The sequence below is a fragment of the Loxodonta africana genome, chromosome 19 (genome assembly GCF_030014295.1).
Source record: "Loxodonta africana isolate mLoxAfr1 chromosome 19, mLoxAfr1.hap2, whole genome shotgun sequence".
In the NCBI taxonomy this organism is placed as follows: domain Eukaryota; kingdom Metazoa; phylum Chordata; class Mammalia; order Proboscidea; family Elephantidae; genus Loxodonta; species Loxodonta africana.
The window spans coordinates 19,117,272-19,130,676 of record NC_087360.1 but is presented as its reverse complement, the minus strand read 5'-3'; the positions used below and the strand labels follow the sequence as shown (position 1 = coordinate 19,130,676).

The 13,405-nt window shown below is 44.0% G+C and overlaps 1 protein-coding gene across 1 annotated transcript in view; it reads left to right on the top strand.

The window, feature by feature from the left end:
* CORO1C (coronin 1C) overlaps nucleotides 1-13,405 on the top strand; it is an 87,782-nt gene that overhangs the window by 62,676 nt on the left and 11,701 nt on the right. Inside the window, exons 4-5 of the mRNA XM_064272323.1 lie at nucleotides 8,931-9,060; nucleotides 13,176-13,357. Coding sequence (XP_064128393.1) covers nucleotides 8,931-9,060; nucleotides 13,176-13,357 — 312 coding nt within the window. The remainder of the gene's footprint in view (nucleotides 1-8,930; nucleotides 9,061-13,175; nucleotides 13,358-13,405) is intronic.

Below are 13,405 nucleotides of genomic sequence, written 5' to 3'. Positions count from 1 at the left end.
AAAGTACTTTTTGCCTTCCTTTTTAACATTCAGAAGGATTTCACTTCTGAGAGCCTCCATTTCCTGTTTGACGCTAGGGACAGCAGCCTCAGCTCTGTCTGTCTCAGGGTCAAATGAGCATTACAAAACAGTGATTTGTTGATTTTGTGAGCTTTGATGAAGTGACAGTGAGGTCACTTGGATGGCAGTGTTAGGAAAAGGAATGCCAGCTTCACGGTACATTTCTTCACCTTTTAGAGATGGCTTCTTTAAGCAACCTAAAAGTAAATCATATTGGCGTAGTATAACCATTAAGATACTACTTTTTGAAGCACTGTTTTGTACTGGTAAATAGCAGTTACATAAACTCTCCTGCCCAGAAACTATACCTTGCTCCTAGACTTTCCAAATTTTGGGCTCTTTTCTACAACAATATCTTCTCCTAGAGAATTTTTAAGGTTGTAGCAAGTATTTTACTTGGGGGGATTTTAGCTCTAAGAAAATAATAGTGGTTTAAAAAAAAATTTTTTTTTAATTGTAATATACATACCCACCCACTGCCGACGAGTTGATTCTGACTCATAGGACCCCATAGGGTTTCCAGGGCTATAAATCTCTACAGAAGCAGACTGTCACATCTGTCTCCCATGGAGCCACTGGTGGCTTTGAACCTCTGATCTTTAAGTTAGCAGTCAATTGCTTTAACCACTGCCTCACCTGGGCTCCTTTAATATATGTCCAAAACCAAAAATCAAACCCGTTGCCGTCAAGTTGATTCCGACTCATAGCAACCCTACAGGACAGAGTAGAACTGCCCTGTAGAGTTTCCAAGGAGCACCTGGTAGATTCGAACTGCCAACCTTTTGGTTAGCAGCTGTAGCATGTAACCACTACGCCGCCAGGGTTTCCTTAATATACATGCCAAACCGAAAATCCATTGCCGTCAAGTCGATCTGACTCATAGCAACCCGTAGGATGGAGTAGCGCTGCCCCATAGGGTTTCCAAGGAGTGGCTGGTGGATTGAAACTGCCAACCTTTTGGTTAGCAGCCCAGTGCTTCGCCGTTGTGCCACCAGAGCCCCAATATACATACAACACCACATAAAGCATTTCATCCATTTCTATATGTGATAATAATGCCTTCAAAAACCACAAAGAGCAGCCAAGTTAAGTTTATTGAAAGCTGTTGATTCACCATTTTATCTGCAGGGTAGTGGGCAAGCACAAAGGCAAAAACGTGGCTACGTGGGGGAACGGGATGGCTGAATTGTTTCTTCCAGAGACTAAAAGATCTCACAGACATTGTAGTCTTATTGTCTTCAGCTTTATGTCCTGAAGGGTCCCGTGTAAGTTCAGATTGACGATTTTTCCTTTTCTCAAACCAGTCTTGCTCTCCTGCCGAAGTCAACAAAAGTTAACTCCCTGTTTCACATATGTTTGCTTCTCTTATAAATTTTCCTCATACACTTTTGCCTGGAAATAAAAACGGAAGTGACGTGGTTGGCGATGAGAGCGCATTCCTTAGCATTCTTCTTCCCCTGTGCCTGCCCCTCAGTCATTCAGCAGTCCTTCGTGTTATTTCCATTTTGTACAGATTGCATCTGGGCCATTTGCCAGTGGATATTAGAGCCTTGGCAAATCAGCACTCAGTTCTTTGATTTTCCCAAACCTAATGTTGCCCTGGATGTCATGGTTCACTTAGGAATGTCCTGACTCTCCACACTACTGCTCTTTGGGGTTATGGGGTCAGCAGTTTCTGTAGGGATTGGGCTGCTCTGCAGCTGCTACCGAATCTGTAAGCCTCTTCCTGTCCCTCCAGCTCATCTCTGCCCTTCGTTTTGCCTTTGGAACTGGTTTTTTAAACGTCCCTTTTGGAGGGATAGCCTCTTTTATGGCTGTAACTCCAGTGCCTCGCCCAGTAGCCAACTCACGGCAGGTGATGAAAATAAGGAAGCGGTGTCTGGAGACACTTTGTGTGGCCCTTAAAATGACACTATGTTTGGAAAATAAACCCATCACACTAATTGCGTTTAAAAATTATTGCTTGAGAGAAACCCAAGTGTCTTAATTTCCCTCGCTTTTTTCTTGCTGGAGCTGTTCCCTTGAGCTGTTCTTTCTCCATATTCAGGGTTTCACATGTGAAAAGCACGCCAGTGATACAATAGTTCAGAACATGTGCTTAAAGTTTTTTTTTTTTTTTCCAGAACTGCAGTGAGTTTTCACTGATTGATTCAGTTTTTCATCTGGGAACCCTGGGGACTGATTGTGTATTTTTTTTTTCCTTTCAAAACAAGACAAAACATTGCCATAGTAATGTGTTGTCCAAACAGAAAATTTCAGGGGCGTGCAGCATTATTTAAAAAAAAAAAAGTGGCGAGGGTTTGGAGGGAATAACTTGCAGGGCCGCCATACTGAGACGCCCATCCTGGGCACGGCACAGGGCATTTTGGACCTGTTTTCCTCTCTGCTTACCACATATACTTTTGAGAAAGCTGGCTGGGGTGAGAGTGCCAGTCTGTAGCCATGGGACAGAGCAGAGCTAACAGAACTGCATAGAAATCACAGCTGTTCTCGTTTGGGCTAATTGGCCGAGATTTCAACTAGCGCTTTCACACACAGCGTATAAAATTAGTCAAAGGGGTCCAGCATTTGAAGATAACACTGATTCCGAGAAATCCTGATGTTCAAAGCTAAACATATATGTGGGGTTACAGTGGCCATAGTAACAGCAAGAGTAACAAACACGAACACGTACCCGTTGCTGTCGTGTTGATTCCGACTCATAGCCACCCTGTAGGACAGAGTGGAACTGCCCCATAAAGCTTCCAAGGAGCAGCTGGTGGATTTGAACTGCCAACCTTTTGGTTAGCAGCTGAGCTGTTAACCACTGCACCACCAGGGCTCCCCTTAACATCTAGTAGGCACTTTTTTTTTTTTTGCCAGGCACTTCACTAAGCGTTTATGTGCATGATTACATTTACTCATTAAAATTGCACAGCAAGGCAGGAGTTTATCCCGTTTTACGAATTAGGAAACAGAGGTCCAGGGATGTTAGGCAGTTTTGTTAAAGGTCACACAGCAGGTAAGGGGGCTCCAAAGCCTGTGCCCTCCTCCATATTAGCAACGTGTGACCTTAGGATAGTATTTGGGGCATGCAAAATGCTGTAACCCATTTGACCTGAAGGTAGAGCTGGTGCTGCTGTCCTTAGATTCAAACAGGGAAACTGAGGCTCCCAGAAGTGAAGTTCTTTGTAATGTCAACACGGCCAGTCAGCATCCCAGCTCTGATAGCGGCCCGTGTCTTCTGACATCCAGGCAGCTTCCTTCCCCCCACACCAGGCTGTATCCCAGGTTCGCACGTGAAGACTAAATGTGCACCAAGTGGCATTTCTGCTCCTGTTGCCCCTGCACTGAAGGAGGCAAGCCCTCACTACCCGGAAGCAGCAGACAACCCTAAAAAGGGCAGAGGGCCACACAAAGACAGGCCTTCGAGTAGGGCCTGCGGGCACCAGCAAGAGAACGCGTGTGCTTATGTGAAAAGCCTGGCGGATCACACGGCTCTTTTCCACACTCTGCCACAGAGAACACCACCACCTTGGTTTACCAGCAGAGGCAAGAGTTCCATGGTCTTTTTTTTTTTTTTACTTTTTTTTAATTGAACTTTTTTTTTTTAAATAATTTTTATTGTGCTTTAAGTGAAAGTTTACAAATCAAGTCAGTCTGTCACATATAAGCTTATATACACCTTACTACATACTCCCATATACTCTCCCCCTAATGAGTCAGCCCGCTCCTTTCTTCCAGTCTCTGCTTTTGTGACCATTTTGCCAGTTTCTAACCCTCTCTATCCTCCAGACAGGAGATGCCAACACAGTCTCAAGTGTCTACCTGATACAAGTAGCTCACTCTTCATCAGCGTCTCTCTCCAGCCCATTGTCCAGTCCCTTCCATGTCTGATGAGTTGTTTTCTGGAATGGTTCCTGTCCTGGGCCAACAGAAGATTTGGGGACCATGACTGCCAGGATTCTTCTAGTCTCAGACCATTAAGTCTGGTCTTTTTATGAGAATTTGGGGTCTGCATCCCACTATTCTCCTGCTCCCTCAGGAGTTCTCTGTTGTGTTCCCTGTCACGGCAGTCATCGGTCGTGGCCGGGCACCATCTAGTTCTTCTGGTCTCAGGATGATGTAAGTCTCTAGTTCACATGGCCCTTTCTGTCTCGGGCTCATAGTTACCGTGTGACCTTGGTGTTCTTCATTCTCCTTTTATCCAGATGGGTTGAGACCAATTGATGCATCTTAGATGGCTGCTTGTTAGCATTTAGGTCTTCTCATTTTTGTATCACAGACTTTTCCAGTCGCTTTGTCCTCCTACTGTAAATCCTCATGCCAGCATTATCCTTTTTACTCTGGTACTGGTGCCTTTTCTTGTCAGCCCCTCAGCCAGCCTCTTTGGGGCATTGTTTAGATGCTATGTGAGCTTGAGAGGAGATCGCTGTGTGCATTTCTGGATTTTAGTTTGAAACTGAATACTTGATTTCCTCCTTCCTTTATCCCCCTCTTCCTCCCACCCCGTCACCTAACTCCTATTCATCCTTAGAGGCCATCTCCTCAGCGAGCATTCCTGGACCTAGCAAGCTTGCTTAGCAAGAAGGTAGCCTCGTGACATTTGCGTTTTCATCCAGCACTCAGCCTAGGTTACTGTACGTGCGGCTTCGTAAGTGAATGATAAGAGTAATGACAACAGCTAATGCTTAACGAGTGCCTGCCGTGGGCCAGGGATTATTCTAAATGTGTTAGATACGCCTCGTCACGATCATTCTCAGAACAACCCTACTGAGGGCAGGTGCCTTATTATCCCATTTTATAGATGAGAAAACAAGGGTCAGGAAGGTTAAGGTACTGGCTTCAAGGTCACACAGCTGGTATGTAGCAGAATCAGGACTTGAGCCCAGTCAGTCTGGCTAGAGCCCGTGTTCTTAACTACTGCACTACGCTGTCTCTGTGTTCTAAGGGCTTTATTAACTCGTTTCATCCTCACAGAAGTGAAGAGTAGGCCTTGATGTTTTCCTCTGTGCAGTGATGAGTTACTTGCCCAGGATCACACTAAGGGGCTCAGGCAAGGTTTGAACCAGGGTTCCTCTGGCTTCAGAATCCACACTCTTAACCCCCTTTACGTTACACCACTTGTATTTGCAGTCTGATTTTCAGTCTAATAGAATCCTCTTACTCCTGCTAGACCCAAGACTCCTCAAGAACAGGGTCTTTTTCCCCGTTGCCTGGCACTAGGCCCGCCTTACAGTGGCTCCTGAATAAATGTGCTGCATGAATGAGCAACCGAGGTAGTAAAGTGGGTTGGGTGCCTGTATTAAACCCATGAACCTAGTTGAGGGAACCATTTTATCTGCCGAAAGTGAGGTAAAGAAGGAACACAGTTTCCTCATTTAAAAAGTTATATAATATTCTACTCCATCGTTAAAATTTCCTCAGAATTCAAGGAGAAGATGGGTTGAGAAGCTAGAGAAGGAAAATGTGAACCGCTCATTGTAAGCTCTGCTTCCCTCCTTTTATTTGAGATTGGGAGTACTGATCTAATCAAAGCCTCCCATCCCTCCACAGTTCATTAGGAATTTAGAAAATGAGCCATTTAATCATGGTCAGAGGTAGGCACAGAAGACTTTACAGCCTTTGCAAGTTAAACCAAATGGAACCCATCACCACTGAATCGATTCCGACTCACGGTGACCGTAGGGCAGAGTAGAACTACCTCATAGGGCTTCCAAGGCTGTAAATCCTTACAGAAGCAGACTGCCACATCATTCTCCCACCGGCTGGTGGATTCGAACCACTGACCTCTTGCTTGGCAGCCGAGTGCTTAACTGCTGCACCACCAGGGCCCCTCCTTTACAAGTTAGTGAGAGAATTGAAACCAGCGGTCCGTGTTTATGGTGCCATCTGGTGACAATAGGTGGTATTGCAACTCCAGTTCTAAGGCTGGATCAGAAGTCATCTTGCAAAATGCATTTCCTGTTGAGTCACTACCGACATCGTGCTTTGATCAAATTATTAGTCATTATTTTCTGTTCATTCTGTTCAAAATATCAGTCCTGCTTCATAATTAGATAAAAACCCCCGTTGCTGTCAAGTCAATTCTGACTCATAGTGACCTTTTAGGACAGAGAGTAGAACTAACTGCTCCATAGGGTTTCCAAGGAGCACCTGGTGGATTCGAACTGCCGACCTTTTGGCTAGCAGCCGAACTCTTTTAACCACTGTGCAACTAGGGTTTCCAAATAGCGAGCTTCAGCTTGGCGCTCCAAATAGCTGATTCTGGGATGAAAGCAAACATTTAATGCTGTGTGGGAAGCAGGTGCCCACCCTCTCCCAGGGGAAAGAACATGGTTCAGAGTCCGTCCTCAGGAGAGGCTGTGGTCTGGGCGAGGGCTAGGGAGGGGCGGGGTGGCTTTCCTTTTGCCCTGTATACTGGTTCACATCTACCTTGCTCTAAATTTGCTGAATGATGGGAGTTTCAGAGAGATTAGGTAACGTCCCAAGCTTGGACCCTCAATGGCAGGTTTATTTTGCCATGATTTGCTTCCGGGGCTATATTTAGCTGTCAACATGAACAATCGCTCTATCTCCCGACTTTTCCCACTGTAGAATGGCAAAGTTTTTGTTCTAATTTTCTGCAGGACGACAAAGCTCAGCTGGACCTCACTCATCTAATCCAGATTTCTGCTTTCCACTGAGCAGTGAAAACAAGCAGTTGTTTGTCTGCTGCTTAAAATTCCCCACAAAGGAAATTCTGTTCCTCGCTTGTTCCACTGCTGAACGTGATTTTTCACTGGCAAGCTCTAGACTAAATTTTTCATAGACTCATCCCTTAAAAAATGTTTTTTGATGACAGATTTACTTATTCTAATCTTTAATCATATTTAAGAAGATAATTATTTTAAACTTCAGCCTCTTTGACAACTTGAATTTTATTCAATATCTGGTCTTCTACAAGGTTCTTGGTGCTACTCAGCTTAACTGTGACTCAGGGTGTTCCTTAATCTTTTAAAACCAAAGTCCTCCATTGTTGAGCAAAAAGCTTCTCATTGCTTTCCCTCTGATAACTTTTGCTGTCCTCTTCCCCACCTGCTACCCAGGCATGTCCCCATTATGATTTGGCGGATTTCCTTGTGTCTTCACCAGTTAAGATTTTTTTTTTTAAGCTTTATTTCACATTCCATACAATTCATCTGTTTAAAGTGTGCGATTAATTGGTTTTGGGTATAGTTACAGATTTGTACATAATCACCACAATTTTAGAACATTTTCATCACCTCAGAAAGAAACCCCATACCCTTTAGCTATCATCACCCCCCACCCCCCGCCCCTGCACCTTGCCAGGTCCTCCAGCCCTAAGCAATCACTAACCTACTTCTCTGGTACTGTGGATTTGCCCGTTGTAGATATTTCATATAAATAGGATCCTATAATTTGTGGTCTTGTGTGGTGGGCTTCTTTCACTCAGCATAATGTTTTCAAGGTTCATCCATGTTGTAGCATATATCAGTGTTTCGTTCCTTTTTATGACCAGATAACATTCCATTGTGTGGCTATACCACATTTTGTTTCTTCATTCGTCAGTTGGTGGACATTTGAAGGCTGTTTCCACCTTTTGGTTGTTATGAATAATGCTGCTATAAACATTCATTGTACATGTTTTTGTATGGACATAATTATTTTCCTTTTTCTTGGGGTATACCTGTAGGGGTGGAATTGCTGGGTCGTATGATAACTGTGCTTAATTGTTTGAGACACTGCCAGGCTTTTTTCCAAAGCAGCTGAGCATTTCACAATCCCACCTGCAGTGTATTGGGGTTCTAGTTTCTCCACACCTTCACCAACACTTGCGATTATCTACCTTTGTGATTCCAGCCATCCCAGTGGGTGTGAAGAGACGTTTCATTGTGGTTTTGGTTTGCATTTCCCTGGTGACTAATGAGGAGCCCTGGTGGCACAGCAGCTAAAGAGCTCGGCTGCTAACCAAAAGGTCGGCAGTTTGAATCCACCAGCTGCTCCTTGGAAATCCTATGGGGCAGTTCTACTCTGCCGTGTAGGTTGTGATGAGTCGGAATCGACTGGATTTGGCAACAGGATGACTAATGATGTTGAGCATCGTGTACTTACTGGCCATTTGTTTATCCTCCTTAAAGAAATGTCTATTCAGATCCTTTGCCCATTTTTATGTTGGGTTATTTGTTCTCTTATTGTTGAGTTGTAAGGGTTCTTCATATATTTTAGATTCAAGTCACTTAGCAGCTTTATGATTTGCACATATTTTCTTCCAGTCTGTGAATCGTCTTCATTTTCTTGATGGTGCCCTTTGAAATACAAGTTTCTACTTTTAATGAGGTCCAATTTATCTATTTTTTCCTTTGTAAGAATTTGTTTTCTGTAGGTCATGCTATGAAAATATTAACTATATTTTCATCTTCCAAATGTAAATTGTAATATTGAAAATACGATATTTAAAAACTGTACCATTCCCCCAGGAACCCTCAATGGGGTGAGTTTGTGCTCCCCTCCAGAACCTTGACTTAGTGGTTTTCACCCCAGTGTTGCTTTTCTTGGCACTTTGATCATTTTGTATTATTCTTCAATTATTTGATTGCTCCTAATTAGAGAGTCCTGAACTTAACAGGGGATTCAAATTAAAGTCCTAACCAATATTAAATAAAGGCTGAGAGGTGACGTTTGGTAGACCTTACTGATGTTCTCATCTTTAATATATTAAAATGTAAAAATAACCTTGCATGGTCGCTTCACCATATTCTGTCTGTCATCCAAAGATCATTTTACATTCCATTTATGCAGAGCAAGTCTTCAAATTGAACAGCCACATTAAATGTGTTAATGAAGGGCGATGGCTTTCATATGGTTTGTCTTTCTTCTTTCTCCGACAGGTGTGGCAGATCCCAGAAAACGGACTCACCCTTTCCCTGACAGAACCTGTGGTGATTTTAGAAGGCCACTCGAAGAGGGTGGGCATTGTGGCCTGGCATCCAACTGCCCGCAACGTGCTTCTCAGCGCAGGTAGGAGCTGAGTGCTGCCAAGGCGGGCCTCCTCTCTCCCCTTGCTCTTGCTCCTCCCAGCCCTGTGCGTGGAGGGGAGCAGCAGATACATTTTGATTGTGACCTTTAAAGCTCCGTGTGCTGTACAGTTCTTGAAACAGGCCATTAGGAAACCATAATGAGGTGCAGTGGTTCTCCAGCCCGTGCGTGTGCATGTTGTGCGTGTGTGTTTTACAAGCCACTTTGACGATCCAGCCAAACCATGGACTCCCTGCTTAGAAAAATGCCCAGATACATACTTTTTTCTCATAATTTCAGCAGGTTGGTGGTTCCTTCTGGTTCCCTCCATGACCACAGTTTTGGTAACTCCTGGTGTAGTAGAAGGAGCACTTGGTGGCTGGGAGCCAGGAGCCTTGGGTTGCGGCCCTGGTGTTGCAGACAACTTTGAGGTGATCCCTGTCAGCCTAATGTCTTCCTTCCTTTTAATAAAATAGTTCCATTCTTCTGCCTGTACAAGTCACCCATTGCCTTTGAGTCAGTTCCAATTCATAGTGACCCTATAGGACAGGGTAGAACAGCTCCATAGAGTTTCTAAGGAGCAGCTGGTGTATTTGAACTGCTGACCTTTTGGTGAGCAGCCAAGCTCTTAACCAGTGTGCCACCAGGGCTTCTTATGTAAGTAGTACATGTATATTATAGAGAATACATATAAACAAAAGGAATAAATTACAATCAGTTGTAATGCTACCATCCAGAGGGAACATCACTATTACCATTTTGATGTTTCTTTCCAGAAGATATTTGTAGATGTAAATTTTTTTACACACAGAGGTGGATTCATACTCTTTACCCTGACCTGTTTTCTGCACTTACTGATAGACCATGGTCCCTTTCACTGGCCATTAAGTGTTCTTCCTACAGTATTTTTAATGGCTCTATTGTAGTTCATTGTCTGGATAAACCTGTTTATTTAATCAGTTCTCTGGTTCTGGACATTGAGGTGGTTTCTGATTTTTCAGTTATAAAAACAGTACTGCAGTGACCCCTTGTGGTCAATCCGTAGTGTTCTTATTGGTTTCCCACTTAAGTATTTTTCCAACTTTTCTCTCCAGCAGCCTTTCCTTTGTCTAAAATTTAAGGTGTTATTTTCTTTTATAAAAGCGATACAAAGGGCACCAGGGAGCTTTGTGGACTGATAGAAATGTTCTGTATCTTGGTAGTGGTGGTGGTTACGTTAATGTATGTATTTGTCAAACTTACCGAATGTACACTCAAAATGAGTACATTGTCCTGTATGCAAATTATACATTAAAAACAGTTCATTTGTTTTTATAAAAGCATTACTAATGTTAGTGGTAGAATTTTTAAAGATCTTTACCCTCACTCTGGAGCGCTGGTGACGCAGTGGTTAAGAGCTAAGGCTGTTAACCAAAAAGGCTGACAGTTTGAATCTACCAGCTGCTCTTTGGAAACCCTGTGGGCGCAGTTCTACTGTCTTATAGGGTCGCTATGAGTTGGAATTGACTCAATGGCAATGGGCTTTGGGTTTCCCCTCGCTAGTAAAAGTGGGAGGCGGGGGCAGTTCAGTTTTTAATTGGGGATAGAGGATGTTTGAAGATTTATAGTGAGTTAAATAAAAAATGAATGCCAGGTACCTGTTGAAGCCAAGGACTATTTCTCAAAAATGACACTATGCATGATTATTATTATTATTATTATTTTGAAATCACCATATCTGGGAACCCTTCCTAGATTTTTCCCAGAACCTCAGTCTGATAAGCAGAGAGAAAATTCCAGAAGCGGAATTCCATCATGGAAAGTTTCTTGCCGCCCTTCTCATCTAGGTCAGACATAGGTGTCCTCAGCAGACTGGTCCCCATTCTGCCCTTTAGAGCAAAGGAGAACAGTTGCTTGCAGTGCTCTGCATATTTTAAGACTATACGATCCGGCCGCTGTGGCTGACGCGACCTATGATGGCCTGTGATGGCCGAGGAAGATCAATCCTCCATCCCAGAGTTTAGCTCCAACTGTTCATACTATTGTTCAGTTTCTTCTCCAGTTTCCTGCTTCCAACCCTTAGGTACTTAGGTGTCTTGGGTATGGGCGGCTAATTTTTCTAAAGAGCGTACAGAACTGCCTTCTTGGCAAGAATTCACCTCCAGAATGCCCTCCCCTTACTGCGCTTCACCCTTGAACTAATGCCCTGGAGGCAGCAAAAGGTGCTTTTTTTTTTTTAAAGGAACAGCCTGGAGTCTTGGGTGCAAACAATTAATACACTTGCTGCCAACCGAAATGTTGGCAGTTCGAGTCCACCAAGAGGCACCTTAAAGAGAGGCCTGGTGATCTACTTCCGAAAAATCATCCATTGAAAACCCTCTGGAGCACAGCTCTACTCTGACACACGTGAGGTCGCCATGAGTCAGATTTGACTTGACAGCAACTAGTTCGGGTTTTTGCTTTGGGGGCTTGGGGCAGACCCTTGGAGGAAGGAGGGATAGAGTTGGCGACCCGAGTAGTTGTAGCTGAGCTGATGTTGTGGGCCTCTCGGGAGTCGGCTTCTGAATTCATATGATACTTGATTACAGTTAGGGGCTCTCGCCACGAACAGGCCAGTCCCGGCCTATTTTTCTCCCCTTTGAAAGATAATAATCTGTTGTGAGTGAGTTTTTAGGCCAGTCCTTGTGTTTCCCTTTCATTTATTATTATTTACCATGCTTGACTCTCAGACCATGTTTTACAGTATTACTGATTGAATAACCCTGCCTCGCAGTTTTTGTTTAGTGTCCTAAACAGTTACTTAAACTCTTTATTTTTCGTTCCTCTTGAAAAGAAATAAGCAGTATTCATTCTGATGCTTGTTTTGCTGGACAGTGAAACTTGCAGTCACTCAGGGTCCACCCAGCCCATTTAACTCTTTGGAAAAACATTTGCCTTCTACTTTGGCGTAGTTCTGTGTTTTTGTTTGTTTTATGTGAACCCAAACGGAACAACCTGTGATTTTCCTTTACCACTTTGTGTTTCTTTTACAAGAATCTCTTTTTTGCTTTGTCCCTTTTGTTTTTAAAGCCCACGAGGTAGGTACCTCTTATAATCAGCACCTCCCTTTCTCTCTCTCTTTTACTCACATCGTGCGCCACAGATCATCTGTTCAGGCAACATCCGACTACGTACATGCCCATGGTCCATAAGGCTATAGTAGAGTTCAGAAACTGGAGAACGGGACATAGTGGACGTAGCGAATGGAGCCGCTTCCTGCGTGCAACACGTATATCTCACGTCTCTTGTACACGAAGCAGTTGTGCTGCCACACGTACAATGGTACAATACGTATATACCTATAATACATGTCTTGATAGCCATAATAAATGCCTATGGTACTGGCTTATGTGTGCACTGTACTGTACTCTCTATCGTTATTTCGAGGTGAACTTTCCCTACTTGCAAATAAAAAGTTTACCAAACAACAGCGTACACTTTGCCTCGTAGGCAGCAGCATTCAATCTTGTCTATCGCGCCTCTCTTGAGTGTTGTAGCATTATCTCCCTGTTTAACTTTCTTTCAAAAACGTTACTGTGAAGTGCATCACGGCTCCCAAACGCAGCAAAATCGGTGCTAGCGATAGGAGCAAGCAGCAGGAGGCAAAGGAGAATCGTTGATTCGGAAGTGAAACAAAAGATGATCAAACAACCCGAAGGTGGAAAGTCAGTAAATGCTGTGCTGGTGATGTAGGCGTGTTTGTACAACGTCCAAATCACATAATGGCCCATTTCACAGGACGTGTTGGGGATGCTGAGTGACACGTGACCGTGTATCTGTACATATACATACACACATACATGCTGTTGTTATGTGCCTTCAGGTCGATTCCAGCTCATAGCAACCCTAGAGGACAGAGAAGAATGGCCCCATAGGGTTTCTCAGGCTGATATCTTTACAGGAGCAAATCACCAGGCCTTTCCTCCCATGGATGGCTCATGGGTTCGAACTGCCGACCTTTTGGTTAGCAGCTGAGCACTTAACCGCTGCGCCCCCAAGGCCCCATACGTACGTACGTGTCCTCCCTTTGTAGTTTTCGCAGGCGTGTTGTTATACAGGTGCTTCCAACCTTTAAGGGGCATGGTCCTGCTTGTTTCTAGGCTGTGATAATGCAGTCATCATCTGGAATGTGGGGACCGGGGAAGCCCTTCTAAACCTGGATGACATGCACTCAGACATGATTTACAATGTGAGCTGGAACCGAACCGGCAGCCTGATCTGCACAGCTTCCAAAGACAAGAAAGTGAGAGTCATCGATCCGAGGAAGCAGGAGATTGTCGCTGTAAGTATCCTGAGGACCAAAAGCCCAGTATCCGCAGCACACCGGTGA